Source organism: Otolemur garnettii, unplaced genomic scaffold, assembly GCF_000181295.1.
Source record: "Otolemur garnettii isolate 467f Iridium unplaced genomic scaffold, OtoGar3 scaffold00001, whole genome shotgun sequence".
In the NCBI taxonomy this organism is placed as follows: domain Eukaryota; kingdom Metazoa; phylum Chordata; class Mammalia; order Primates; family Galagidae; genus Otolemur; species Otolemur garnettii.
The window spans coordinates 31,612,554-31,627,064 of NW_003852396.1; the positions used below are offsets into that span (position 1 = coordinate 31,612,554).

At 40.2% G+C, this 14,511-nt stretch overlaps 1 protein-coding gene across 1 annotated transcript; it reads right to left on the minus strand.

Annotated features, from left to right (window-relative positions):
- Positions 1 to 6,810: 6,810 nt before the first annotated feature.
- On the minus strand, positions 6,811 to 7,773 carry LOC100957882 (olfactory receptor 51I2-like). The gene has a single exon (XM_003781383.1). The coding sequence runs from the start codon at positions 7,771 to 7,773 to the stop codon at positions 6,811 to 6,813; it is 963 nt and encodes a 320-aa protein (XP_003781431.1).
- Between the last annotated feature and the right edge of the window lie 6,738 nt (positions 7,774 to 14,511).

Sequence of the window (14,511 nt, forward strand, 5' to 3'; positions counted from 1 at the left end):
GATTTTGTAACCTGAGACGCTGCTGTATTCCTTGATCACTTCTAGGAGTTTTGTAGTAGAATCCCTGGTGTTTTCCAGATATAATATCATATCATCTGCAAAAAGTGAAAATTTAATCTCTTCTGACCCTATATGGATGCCCTTAATCTCCTTTTCTTCCCTAATTGTGATGGCTGAAACTTCCATTGTGATGTTAAAAAGCAGTGGAGACAATGGGCACCCTTGCCTGGTTCCTGATCTGAGTGGAAATGATTTCAGTTTAACTCCATTTAATACAATATTGGCTGTAGGTTTGCTGTAGATGGCCTCTATCAGTTTAAGAAATGTCCCTGCTACACCAATTTTCTTAAGTGTTCTGATCATAAAGGGATGCTGGATGTTATCAAAAGCTTTTTCTGCATCAATTGAGAGAATCATGTGGTCTTTGTTTTTTCATTTGTTTATGTGATGAATTATATTTATAGATTTACGTATGTTGAACCATCCTTGAGGTCCTGGGATAAAACCCACTTGGTCGTGGTGTCCTCTTTTTTTCTCTTATTTTTTCTATCAATCTTTTTCACCATCATAATTTATTTATTTATTTATTTATTTAGAGACAGAGTCTCACTTTATCACCCTTGGTAGAGTCCTGTGGCATCACAGCTTGCAGCAACCTCTAACTATTGGGCATAGGCAATTCTCTTGCCTCAGTCTCCCAAGTAGCTGGGACTACAGGTGCCCACACCAAAGCTGGCTATTTTTTTTGCAGTTTGGCCGGGGGTCGGGTTTGAACCCGTCACCCTCCATATATGGGGTTGGTGCCCTACACTCTGAGCCACCAGACCACCAGGAATCAGGCAGTTTGGCTTCTGCAGGGCTGTTACTGATAGTTAATAGAAGTTGTCTTCAATAGAACATGAAAACAGTCTTAACTAGAAAATGCAAATAACAAACTCTAAAACATGATTTTTTTTTGAGACATTCTTATTTTGTCATCCTTGGTAGAGTGCCATGGCATCATAGCTCACAGCAACCTCAAGTTCTTAGGCTCAACTGATTCTCTTGCCTCAGCCTCCTGAGTAGCTAGGACTACAGGCGGCTGCCACAATGTCTGGCTATTTTTAGAGATGTGTTCTCATTCTGGCTCAGGCTGGTCTCAAACTCCTGAGCCCAGGAAATCCACCTGCCTTGGCTCCCAAAGTGCTAGGATTACATGTGTGAGCCACTGTGCTTGGATTGAAACATATGATCTTCTAAGCACTTAAGATTCATTTCATCTTTTAGTCATCAAGTTCCCTCATACCTATTCCCACATATGCTTTCTTCTCCTTGTATAATGCTTATCATGTTTGAACACCATCTCTTTTCATTGTTCAATCTGTTTTTGCTCATCATTAAATCCCCAGCAAAGGGCTCAGCACCGTAACACAGTGGTTACAGCACCAGCCATATATACCGAAGGTGGCAGGTTTGAACCTGGCCTGGACCAGGTAATCAACAATGATAACTGCAAGAAAAAATAGCCAGGCATTGTCGTAGGCACCTGTAGTCCCAGCTACTTGGGAGGCTGAGGCAAGAGAATTGCTTAAGTCCAAGAGCTTGAGGTTGCTGTGAGCTGTGATGCCACAGTACTCTACCGAGGGCAATAATGTGAGACTCTGTCTCAAAAACAAACAAACAAAAATCCCCAGCAAAGTGCCTAGAATGTGGTAGTGTTTACAGCAGACATTGGCTAGTTTTTATGTAATTAAATTCTAGCCATTATTTTCAATGTGAGTGGAAGTGACCTGTGCCACTTCTATGCCTGCCTTATATAATCTCCGGACCCCTGTGCAATCTTCCATGTTGACATTAAATGGGGTTTGGGAAGCTATAGTCTTACACATGGTGAATCATAGCAGCTCAGTTCCTCAGGAAATTCAATAGAGTCAATTCCCTCCCAGTTGCAACCCCTACTTGTACTTGCACCAGGACATTGAAAAAGTGAAAAATAAACTAATGATGTGTCAAGTCTCTAAAAATCATTTTGTAATTCTTAATGTTTTCTAGTCTTGTAAACACAGTGCTAATTAATAGTTGTTGAATAAATAAATTAAAAAATGAAAAAAAAAAAAACAACCCTGAAAAGTGAGGGGCTCAGGTAAGACAATTCTTTGCCTTTCCTGAGCAGACATTAGAGGTATCAAAGGGGGAGGCCTTACTTACACTAGTATAATTATTACGAAGTCTCTAGTACTCAAGGTGCCATCAAGCTGAGTCTCATATAGGTTTTTACTAATTTGTTTTGGATCTCTCCCCTCCCACTTTCTCAGGAAACTTATAGTATTGACACTCCCCCCTCATAGATATTCTATTTCACTCTCTCAAATGAATCACTCTTGGCATTTACCATGTTCAAGTTTGTTCCCTATTGAAAACAGCAATGACAACAAGTAAATCTATCTGGAGCCCATATTCCTTTTTTATATCTTCCCTTTAATAGCCAGATTTCTTTTTTTTTTTTTTGCAGTTTTTGGCCAGGGCCGGGTTTGAACCCGCCACCTCTGGTATACGGGGCTGGCACCCTACTCCTTGAGCCACAGGCGCCACTCTAATAGCCAGATTTCTTAGACAAGTTATCTATAACTTATCTTCATTTCTGCATCTCTCATATAATTCTTTCAAAGAACTTTAACTATACATCATCAAGGGCCTCTGTGTGCCTAAGATTTACAGTCTTTACCTTACCAGATTTCTCAATAACATTTATCACAGTTTACCACTCTTTCTTTTTTGATGTGTTTTCATCCTTTGCCCTTTGTGGCATCACAGGCTGGTTTTCCTCTATCTCTCTGGATATTTCTTAGTTTCCTTTGCACGTACAGTCTGCTACCCCTGGTAAAAAAAACATAGTGTAAAATGAACTAGAAGCAGGCCTCTAATTCCTATGCAATCATGCTTCTATTGCCATCTGTGTATTGATGACTTAAATTGTACCTCTGGAGTAAACTATTGCAACAGTGCAGAGCTCCATGCTCACAAATGTAATGGCTTCTGAAAATTTAGATGCTCCTAAGGGAGTTCAAGGTCACAGTGTACAAAATAAAACTCATGATATGCTTTACCCAATTACATTCCTCTGTTCATGTCTCATATATCACTTAATTGTACCACTATTTATCTTAATATGCAAGCCCCAAAGCTCAGAGTTATCCTTGGTCCATTCCCTTTTTACTCATAGTCTTCATGGTCAATCCATAATCAAGTTATATAATTTCTACTTCTTTTATAACTTTGGACTTGTCTGTTTTTCTTTGTCTGTACCACCACTCTTCTAGTTCAAATTTTGAATAAATCTCATCAAGACTATTTTAATACCTTTCTAACCATTAAATTTGCATGTATTATAGCTTTAATGCAATCTAGGCTCCATAATACAATATAAAATGATCTGCCCAAAGGAAAACATGATTATGTCAAAACCACTGCCACCGCTGCTTAAAACACTAATTATTTTTCTTTCTTTCTTTCTTTTTTTAAAATTTCAGGTGAAGACATTTGTACATCATTGCAGAACACTAATTATATTTCATCTTTTTGGCTGATGCTCATTTATATTCTCAGGTTACTCTTGAAACATAGGCTCTTTGCTTTTTGACTTCCAATCCTACTACCTTTTGTTTCATTCCTTTATCTCACCTGCTTCCTCCTTCTAAAGCTCTTTGGAGATGTGATTTTTCTCTGCCTAATACATCTTCCTCTAATTACTCTTCCCCAGTTAATTTATCTTCAACATTCAGGCTCCACCCCCTTAATTACCATTTCTTGAGAAAAACCACCCTAATACCTTAGAGCAGATCAGATAACTTTTATTGTAACTTTCACAGAACTGTCCATTTGTTAATGCACTTATTTAGTCATTGTGATAGGCAGAATTCTAAAATATCCCTAAAAAAGCCTTGCTCTAGTTCCCAGAACCATTGAATTTGATCAGATATCACTCCTGGGATTATGTTATGTCATATGTCACCGTTGGTCTCAAGATGGGGAGATAATATCCAGGTGGGATATTATCGTAAAAAGGAAGCATTTCTCAAGCTGATAGCAAAAGTCAGAGATAAGCCAAGCATGACAAGGATGTGGTGTACTTTTGCAGGTTTGATGATAGAAAGGCCATGTGAGAAAAAAGGTAAGTAACCCCAAGAAGCTGAGGGAGGCCAACAGACAGGATAGAAAAGGTAATCCCAGCGGCACAACCTCCAGGAACTGGATTCTGCCAATTACCACAATGAACTCAGGAGCGGTTCCTTTCCCAGGGATTCCAAATAAGAGCCCTGTCAGCTAACACTTTTATTTTAGTCTTACAAGATCCACAACAAAGAACCCAGCCAAATTCACTGATACTTCCGATCTTCAGAATGTGAAATAATAAATGAGTATGGTTTTAAGCAGCTGTTTTTTTTTTGTAATTTATTATGTAGCCACAGCAAACTAATATAGTCAGTAAATACATTGTTAGTGCCCTTAATATTAGTGCAATCAAAATAAGTGTGAATCCTGCAGTGAAGATGCAATGCAGACAAAGGTGGCTTAGACTCTACCTGCATGGAGGATACAGTCTATTGGGGGACGAGAAGCCAAAAGGAATACTGCATCGTGCTTTTGCAAATATATGTTAATTTGTATACATATTTAATAAATATGTATTCCTCGCACAAGGTGTTTGGTACCATTTTATTCTGAGCATGTAACAGTGTGCCTAGTACATAGTTGTGAAAGAAAAAAAGAACTATTTGCTAATGTACAAAGGATAAAATGTTCCCAATCAGTTAGCTGACAGTATAAGTTAGTTTTTACAGAATTTGAGCAAGTTTTGTTTCCCTGACTGTAAAGCAGGTGTTTTTACCCACTCACCTGGCATTGACACTATATACTAAGATCTTTTGAAATTGACCCCACCCTGTAGGGGGAGTAGAAGTGGAGGACATGAGGAGAAGGACACATGGGTGCTTCCAGCTTCACTTTCTCCAAAGATACCCTCAGTCAGATATAAACAAATCTTATATTTGTATTGCATCCCCCTAAAACTTTTTACTTTCTTTCTTTTCTTTTCCTTTTACAAGAATGTTTTATAGAGCCAGAGTATTTCACTGAGGTGGGCAGGGCATCACTTCCAGAAAAAGGGTCCAGGAGAACCCCTAGGGTGAAAGAGTAGAAAACTCTCACTTAGAGAGAGTACTTAATTTAAGCAGTTGTATTGTATTTCTCACGTCTCCAATTCAGCTATGCAAATTCACCTGAAAACCTTTTCCCAAACTTTTCTAATTTTTTTATGTGTATTATTTCTTCTGAATGACAGAAGTTCCCTGGAAGTAAATGTCTCCAAATTTTCTCTTAAGTAAGTAAGGCATCACCTGATCACCTGTTCAAAGTCATTTATAATTAGATCTTCAAAATAATTACCTGAGCACCTACTATTCCACCAACAACAGTAGGTACTTGAGTATATGTTGGCAAGTGGGGGCGCACAGTCTAGTGGAATGGAAAAGTGTTGTATGTGTGCAGGAAAAAAATACATTCCCTTGAATAGTGTGGAAAGGAGAATTAATGAAGCAGGATTTTCCGGGAATTTAGGTATAAATGGCAAATAAGAAGACTAGTTGTAAATGACATAGTCAGGTAGGAGGATAAGAATATGTAGGCATAAAAAGTGTGTAGGAAAATCCTGAGACCATATAAGAGCATAAACTGATTCCTCTTCCTAGCTCTGCTTAGTTCATACAGCCAACATACTTCTAATCTGCATTTCGTACTATTAACTTATAGTAAAAAATAATAAATTACCATTTTTGAACTGGATAAAAGCCAGCACTTTAGCATAGTACATATAGTCCTGAAGAGCGTGGTCACCTACCCTGTGGCTTCATCCTCTACCATTCCCACCTAACATTGTCCCTCCCCTTTTGCAGTTTCCAGATAGCAGACTGACTAGCAATCCCTCCTGGTAAGAGATCAGCAACTTTAGAGTGGCTGTGACCAGTGTATGATGAAGGCTGCACATTGAGGGCTTTGTGTCCTCTGATGTAAAGAGTGTAGGTAGGTTACTATGAAAGTTTTGAGACAGGCTGTGTTATGGTGTGTTGTTTAACTTCCAAGAAACACAATTGACAGGGTCCTTTCAGATACAACCATGCAAGTTTCAACTTGTTCATCTTATTGGTGTTGCCGGGAGGGCTTCATTGGTTTCTGTCCCTGTGTTTCCATCACAAGTGGTAGAGACATAAAAAAAGTATGGGAGTAGAAACCTTTTCACAAACACTTGCAGTTCTTCAAAATGTGAAACCATCTTTTCATGTCACCTCTTTTTTCCTAGATTTTTCCTATCCTTACTCAACTCCTACTTTGCCTAGAAAAGCTATCCATTTTTTGAAGATCATATAACAAATTATTTCCTCCCTTGAGGAAGCTTTCCCAATCTTACCAGGCAAGTCTGTCCACTACCACTTTGCAGACCTTGGCATTTTCTTGAGTAGAAGAACTTCCTTGTGGCATTTATTTGTTAATCGTCTGGTTGTATCTTTGCATGCTGCTTGTCTAGTATCTGGTGTAAGACTGTGAGCTTCTGGAGAAATAGGAACATGTTACATTTATTTCTCAGTCTTTAATTTTCATCACTACTCCTTTGAGGAACACAAATTTGTAACATTAGTAAAACTCATGGGCTTCCCACTTTTTTTTTTTTTTAGCATGAATTAGGGGTTTTCAGTGTTTGTTGCCTCAAACAAGTTCCTGCAAGGCCATAGCAGTGTCTTTTAAGGTACTCAGATCCTAAAATCCTTCCTGATTTCATTAGTTTTGCCCCTTCCCTTTCAGGACCCTTAGCATGGCCTCCCTGATGGGCTTGGATTTCACACTGTAGATGATGGGGTTGAGCACAGGAGGCACCATAAGGTACACATAGGCGACAAGGGCATGTACAATGTGGGGCAGGTGCATTCCAAAACGGTGGATCATAGACATGGTGATTCCTGGAATAAAGAAGACAAATACAGCCAGAATGTGGGAAACACAGGTGTTGAGGGCCCGGACTCTCTCCCTGGGAGAGGCCAGACCTATGACTGTGTGCAGAATGAGAGTATAGGATAAAATTATGAGCAGAGAGTCTATGGCACCTGTGGACAGTACCACATAGAGCCCATAGCGTATGTTGATGGTGATGTCATCACAGGCCCTTCTCATCACATCAGGGTGGAAACAGAATGAATGGGACAGGAAGTTCTTGCCAGAACAGAAGTTTAGGCGTTTAATCAGAAATGGCACAGGGAAGAGGCACAAGGTAGCACGGGCCATGATGGCCAGCCCAATCCTGAGGATGACATTATTTGTGAGGACAGCTGCATAGCGCAGGGGATTGGAGATGGCCACAAAACGATCAAATGACATGGCCAGGAGCACCGAGGACTCCACCACAGAGAAGGAGTGCAGGAAGAACATCTGGACCAGGCAGGTGTTGAAGCCAATGAGCCGATGGTCAAACCAGAGCACAGCCAGGGTGGTGGGCAGTGTGGACAAGGTGAGGCCCACATCGGTGAGGGCCAGCATGGACAGGAAGAAGTACATGGGCTGGTGCAGGCTGGGAGTCCTCCTCACAGCCAGCAGGATCAGGCAGTTCCCTGTGAGAGCCACAGTGTACATGGAGGAGAAGGGGATGGAGATCCAGCCATGTATGGCCTCCAGCCCTGGGATGCCAATCATGAGGAAAGCAGGTGGCTGGAAGAAGGAGATGTTGGCATAGGAGTGGGGAGAGAGCATCCTCTGAGGGCAGCTGAGAGGTCCAGGGAGATGTGAGCTGAGCAGTCTTGGCAGACAGAAGAACAGTGATGGGACATCCGTCATTACGAAGTCATTTTTGCTGTGTAAGCTTTTCCATTAATTGTTACTCACTTTGTCAGGCTTTGATCTTCATGAGCAGTGTGCAAGGTGGGCATCCATTAATCGATATTTCTCAAAACAAATGCAGGTTGGAAACAGCAGTTTAAGTTTTCCTACCTAGCAGAATGGAGTTACTGAGGTGAATTCATAATTTAGTAATTTTTTTCCAAATTTATTTATTTTTAAACTTGACATAAAATATATGTATTCATCATATACAAGATGGTGTTTTCTGGTAAATATACACCATGAAATGGTGAACTCCAGCTTACACATGGATTGCCTTTACATGCAGTTTTCATTTTTGTGGTGGAGAACCTTTATCATTCACTTTCTTAGCATATGGAAGGATAAAAGATAACATATTGTATTCTTATAGAATTTCCTTGCTTCCAACTGTACACTCTGTATTTTTTCACTCTCCATATAGTGTCACTAAATGAAAGTGTTTGTCAATATTCTTTAAAGTGTAAAGCACACTCCAAATGCTCACCACCATCGCCATCATCATCACATTGTCCTGCCTTTGTTCTGGTCCTCATTGGTATTCCACTGGAAAAAACTATGCAGTACTCTCCAAGTCCTTTGATATTTATTTCATTAGAATCTGACAATTAACTTGGTTGGTAGACAGAGAAGGAAGAATTTTAACTAAAATGAAAAAACACATATGCTTATGTCTATTAAAGAAAGAGAAGGTTCAGGTGCAAAACATTAACTTTCTGTTTTAATCAAGTCCCAGTAATGATAAAATTTCAGGTTGAGAAGGAAAATAGGTACAGAAAAATTTGGAAATGGAGGCAAAAATTGATTCTCAGCAGGTCACTGAGAACATTCAAATATTCTGGCTTCTTTTATACCTTTCCTAGAGAATACCAGCGTGGGTCATTAAATTCCCTTACCATTTAGGGTGTAGACGGCCTTTGAGAAATAAAAACCTAAGTTCCCAACCTACCAAATGGACCTCTTTTTGGCCAAAGGCACCCCATAGAAACATCAGAGACTGAATTCCTGGCCATCGTGGGAAGGGAGGGCAGACACATGCATTTATAACTCTCCATCCCTATCCATTACACTCTTTCCAAAGGTTTAAACAAAACCCAGCCTATTCTAAAGACTTGCTCTTCCTCTGATTTTGGCCAACACCACCTAATGTTGCCCCTCCTTTTTTGCAGTTTCCAGACAGCTGACTGACTAGTATTCCTTCTTGTAAGAGATCAGCAACCATGGAGTGGTTCTGATCACTGTCTGGAGGCTGGACCCTGAGGACTTTGTGTCCTCTGCTTTACCTTTTGATGTAAAGTTGTCTGTAGGTCCCTATGAATGATTTGAGACAGACTGCGTTACAGTTCATTATTTCACTTCCAAGAAACACAGCTGACAGTGTCTTTTCTGAATCACCCCTGCAAGTTTCAACGTGCTCGTCATATTGGTGCTGCTAGGAGGGCTTCATTTGTTTCCATCCATGTAAATTTTACATTTCTTGATTTTTGTGTCTCTAACAACTTTCACAATGACCCACATACTTGGAATACGTTTCAATGTTAAGTCTCCATCCCAAAGTGAACTTAGAACACTTTACATACAGGTTAGCCTACTACACGTGCATCTCCTCCTTTGTGAATATTCATAGCTGCTCCTATACCCTGATGAATATGTGTACTTGGCCAACCTGTTTAGCATAAAATTCTGTCTCTTCCTCCCTTCCCCCAAAGTGCCTGCTCTTTAATTCTGCCAGAGGCTATGCTTTTGCTAGCCTGCAGGATGTAACTCTATGAGAAATAAAGGTCTCCTTTCCAAACTTGTGAACCTGGTTTTTCTCAGTTGATACTACACAGAATCATTCATTCACTGCATTAACTCAACATTTCCCACCACTTAGGAAACTAGAAAAACATTTTGTTCAGCACCTTAGAGCAACTTTCCTGAGGTCTTGATCTTGTCCTTGAATTTGCCCCCACCAAATCATTCAGCACCGTCATCTGCCCAGTCTGGAAGTGCCACAGCAGCAGGGCTGAGGACTCTGGTGTTCTTCCCTAAAGTTAGAGTTTCCACAGACACCAACTGAAACATGAATCAAAGGCAGAAGTTTAGGTTCATTTAAAGTTCAGTGTGGTCTATCTTACTAATGTCACTAATTTTTGTGTTTGTTGCTAAGCAAATACACTTTCTAATTTTTCTCCCATGTTCCAGATCTTAGACATCTCACTTTTTTGCTGGTTTGTAAATAATATCTCCTTGTCCCAGAAGTAAACACATAAAATAGATGCTATTGTCTCATTTTTCAACAAATAGACTAAGAACAATGATATTATTCAAAACATACAAGTGGAGAAGAGAGGTTTAGTGAGTTTCTCCAGGATAGGGTGAAAGTCAGAATACAAATTTAAATTTAGGTCTATTTGACTTAAAACTTTGAACATTTTCTGGATGTCTGTATTGGCCACTAGATTTACTAGATAACTGGACATCAGGGAAACATGGGCTGGTTTTATCAGACTACTTGGAAGAGAAGTTCTCTGATGATGTTTCATAGTGACATGATTTAGGGCTTTGCAGAGGGATTCTACACATTATGGCCCATTTGGACCTTCTTCCATAGCCATTTGCCTATTACCATTCCATTTTTGATTTTATTTTTACCCATCCTTTTTGTGTTTCTTTAGAAATCTCATTCAGTCTTACTATTCCGAATTTAATGTTTCAAGCTCTCTGTCCTCTGTTTGTTGTTGTTGTCATTGCAGTTGTTTGTTTGCTTGCTTTTAAAATTTTATTGCAGCATTAATCAGTGAATATGCAAGTGGACAAATTATTGGATGAAGACTCCTTTATTTTATAACCTAGTTCCCATCTACCTTCACCCTTAATAGAGCATCCTCTAAGTCCCCGTGTTCATAGCTTAAGCTATATATAATAATTTGCATAAAGTAAAGACAAGTGGCTCCTTCAGATTAAAAACAATCACTATTTTTATTCATTATAACTTAAGTTTAATTAGAGTCAATCCAAGAAATATTCTCTTTGTGATTCATAGCATAATCAAGAACAGAGGGCAACATTAGTAGGTATCTACCCAGAAGAACAAGAATCATTTTACCACTAGGACATTTGCACCAGAATGTTTTTCCAGCTCACTTCATAATTGCTGAGACATGAAAGCAGTCCACGTGCCCATCAACCCATGAATGGTTTAAGAAACTGTGGCGTTCATATGCCATGCAGTATTATTCAGCCGTAAGAAAAGATGTAGACTTTACATTTTTTGTGTTTACCTGGATGTAGTTGAAACACATTCTTCCTAGCAAAGTCACAACAAGGGGGAAAAATTTTATCCAATGTGCTCAATACTAATATGAAATGAATATGTAAACAATACATACCCACAGGAAAGGAAAACACATTATAGTCTAGCAAGGGGGGAGGGAGAGGAGGTAGAAGGAAGAAGGGAGGAGGGAGGGCAATTGGTGGGATCTCACCTAGTGTGCTCAGTGGGAGGGTGTTCAGCACATCACCCAGGGTGAAGGGCTCAACTTTACCTTAGAAATGGAAACAGTGTAACCTAAACATTTGTACCCTTATCTTAATCTGAAAACAAAGAATAGAGGGCAAATTTTAGACTCTGCATTTAACTTTCAGGAATCTGAGGATAAACTTTCTGGAATTAATGTGACACTTCTCTTTCTTTTATTAGTGACATAACTCTTCTCAAATGATTGACAAATCCTCCATCCTTTAATTTAGTACTTGAAGTTGTCCCTTAATATTCAGATCCTCTATAACTATGGGCAGAGTTAAGAACTCAAGGAATGAAATACAGGGCCTTTCAAGACAAGCTGCGAAAAATTTGGGGAAGCTCTTACACAGTCAAATTAAGTTCTCCTTTATCTCTAGATAATGATCTTTCCATTCTTCTTCAGATATTGTGAGTGTTAGATAAGGATTGGATTCTGTGTATTGAAAAGAAATTTCGTGTTTTTTTCTACATCTTCTATTAAACTTCCCACTTTAGTAGGTATTTTGAATTGCCATTATGCCCTTGATTCTGTGAAATCAGAAAGCATTATACCAAATCTCTTAATTGTGGAAATCAAACTAGGTTTGGTCTTCGGTTATTGTCTCCAGGGCACAAAAGAGTTAAAGCCATTTAAAAATTATAACTCCCCCCAGAGGAAGTATGAAACATGTGAATGATCTTTTAAATCACTTTTACTTTAATACCCTAACACTCTGTTAATCTGTAACTTTTCATGTCTGGGGGAGTCAAGTTGCCTAAAATTAAAGGGAAGAATTCAACATAATTTATTTCTCTTACCCAAAAGGGAAGTGATTTCCCTAAAGAAACTTATTCAGGAGAATGTGAAGGACAGTCACATAGTTTGAGCTGAGACAAAAAAACAAACAAACAAAAAAAACCATTCAGATCATCTCTAGGACGCTACCTGAGATGAGATCTAGGATTCTCTCACAGGTTACCCTACTTAGAGAAACCAACTGGGATGAACCTGTTTGATCATAGATTCTGGATTTCTGAATAACAATCTGAATTGAAGAATCTCTGCACTCAGGAAAGGAGCTGCATTCCTTCCTCAGGCTTGTACCTGCCAGCTCTGGAAATCCAGGCCTCCTTACTTCCCCTCCATCTCCTGTTATCTGCTCATCCCACATTGCACTGCCTCCTCCTCCTGGCAGCAGCTGACTAAGAGGGGATCTCAGACCCACTGGGCAGACCCCACCCTTCTGAATAGCATAGAGGGAAATTGTGTCAAGCTGCATGTTGCTCACCCTGCTTGTCGGTGCTACACTTTTTGCCTCTTCGCATCCTGTAGGAGTCCAGGAAGACTGCAGCTGACGTTTTGTCTTTATACCCCTAGCCAGATGCCCTGGTGAGGTGTTTGTCCCTAGAGACACTAGGCCAAGGCCACTGAGGAGATTCTCTGCTTACTTTCTCCCGGGCAATAAGAAACATATGGGGTATGTGCATTGGGAAGGAGGGTAACAGGGCAGAGGAAATACTTGAGTAACTGAGCTATGAGGGACAGGGAGGGCTAGAATTGTCATCTCTGTGGGCTCAAGGTGCAGCACACCCATTCTGCCACCCCTGAGGAAGTCTTTCCTTTACTGTGCTTCTCAGTGACATCAGCTTTGCCATTTGGAGTCACACAGAACATTTTCTAGCCTCTCCAAGTGCTGGCCTTCCGGAGTCTCAGCGTCAGTGTGGTCTCTCCCTCTGTGCCCTCTTGGCACCCAGGTTGCTCATCTGAGTCAGGCAGCCCCACCTACTGAGACTGTCCTCAGGGCACTGTGGGGACACTGTTCTCTCTATCAGCAACTATGAGTCAAGTAACCTGAGGAGACAGATGGAGTGTAAAGTGCCCCAAGACAGGGAGAGATGACCATGTGCTGTCGTGTTTCCTGAGAGCTCTCCCATCTCTCTGTTTTGCTGTCCTAGGAGATGCAGAGTCATTCAACCTAGAATTTTTTCCTTGCTCTATGCCCCATCCCCAGGGCCCCCCCTTTCTCCTTGAAAGTATGTTGAAAACATGAGGCGTTATGGACTGTGAACTGCAGAAGCATTTTGAGTGAGCATTTTTATTTCTACATATTGGCTTCTGACTCTTCAGTCCCTGGGCTTCTGCCAATCCCCCTGCCAGTGGGGAGAGTGTCTGCCTGGGTGGTCTCCTCGGCAGGGCTGTGGAAAAAGTGGGGAGAGAATTGCTTAGAATGTGATGTGAACTCAGTAAGTGGTTTGTTGTTGAATCAATCAATGAATAGATTTTAGGGTGTTTATTCAGAAGTTATGGCTTACATGTAGGTGTATTCAAGGGACATACCTAAAGCCTGCCCTGGGACAATCCCTCTGCTCAGTAATGTAGACATCCAATGTTGGTCAGGCTTCAAGGATGCCCTTCAGGAAGAAGAATAGGAGGTCAATTCAAAGTGTCATCTCAATAGCCTGTGACAAGTGTTCTAACGGAGGTGCATACAGGCTGCCAACAGCCTAAAGCAGAGAAGGTCTAAGAACAGAACGTGGAGGACACAGCCTTTTATCTCCCCCTGGAAGGACAAGGATCTTCTAGATAGGAGAGAGTAGCTGGCAGACCATGTGTCCATTGTCTATTGGGAGGCAATTGGGCCAGAGGGTTAGACCCTGTGCAGAAAGGCTCATTCCTTTTTTTTTTTTAATTTTATTAAATGTTAGCTGTGTACATTAATGTAATCATGGGGTACAGTGTGGTGTTTTCATATAGAATTTGAAATATTTTCTTTTTTTTCTTTTTTTTAATTAAATGATAACTATGTACATTAATGCAATTCTGGGGTACAGTGTGTTGTTTTCATATACAATTTGAAATATTTTCATCAAACTGGTTAACATAGGCTTCATGTCATTTTCTTAGTTATTGTGTTAAGACAATCATATTCTACCTTTAGAAAGATTCACTTGTATCCTTGTAAGATAAACCATAGAAGTGATCCCTCCAGTCACCCTCCCTCCACCCTTTCCCCCCTGCCTTCTTCTTCCCCCTCCCTGTGTACTTAAGCTGTTATTAGGTTATAGCTCTCATATGAAAGCTATATATTAATTTCATAATAGGGCTGTGTACATTGGATACTTTT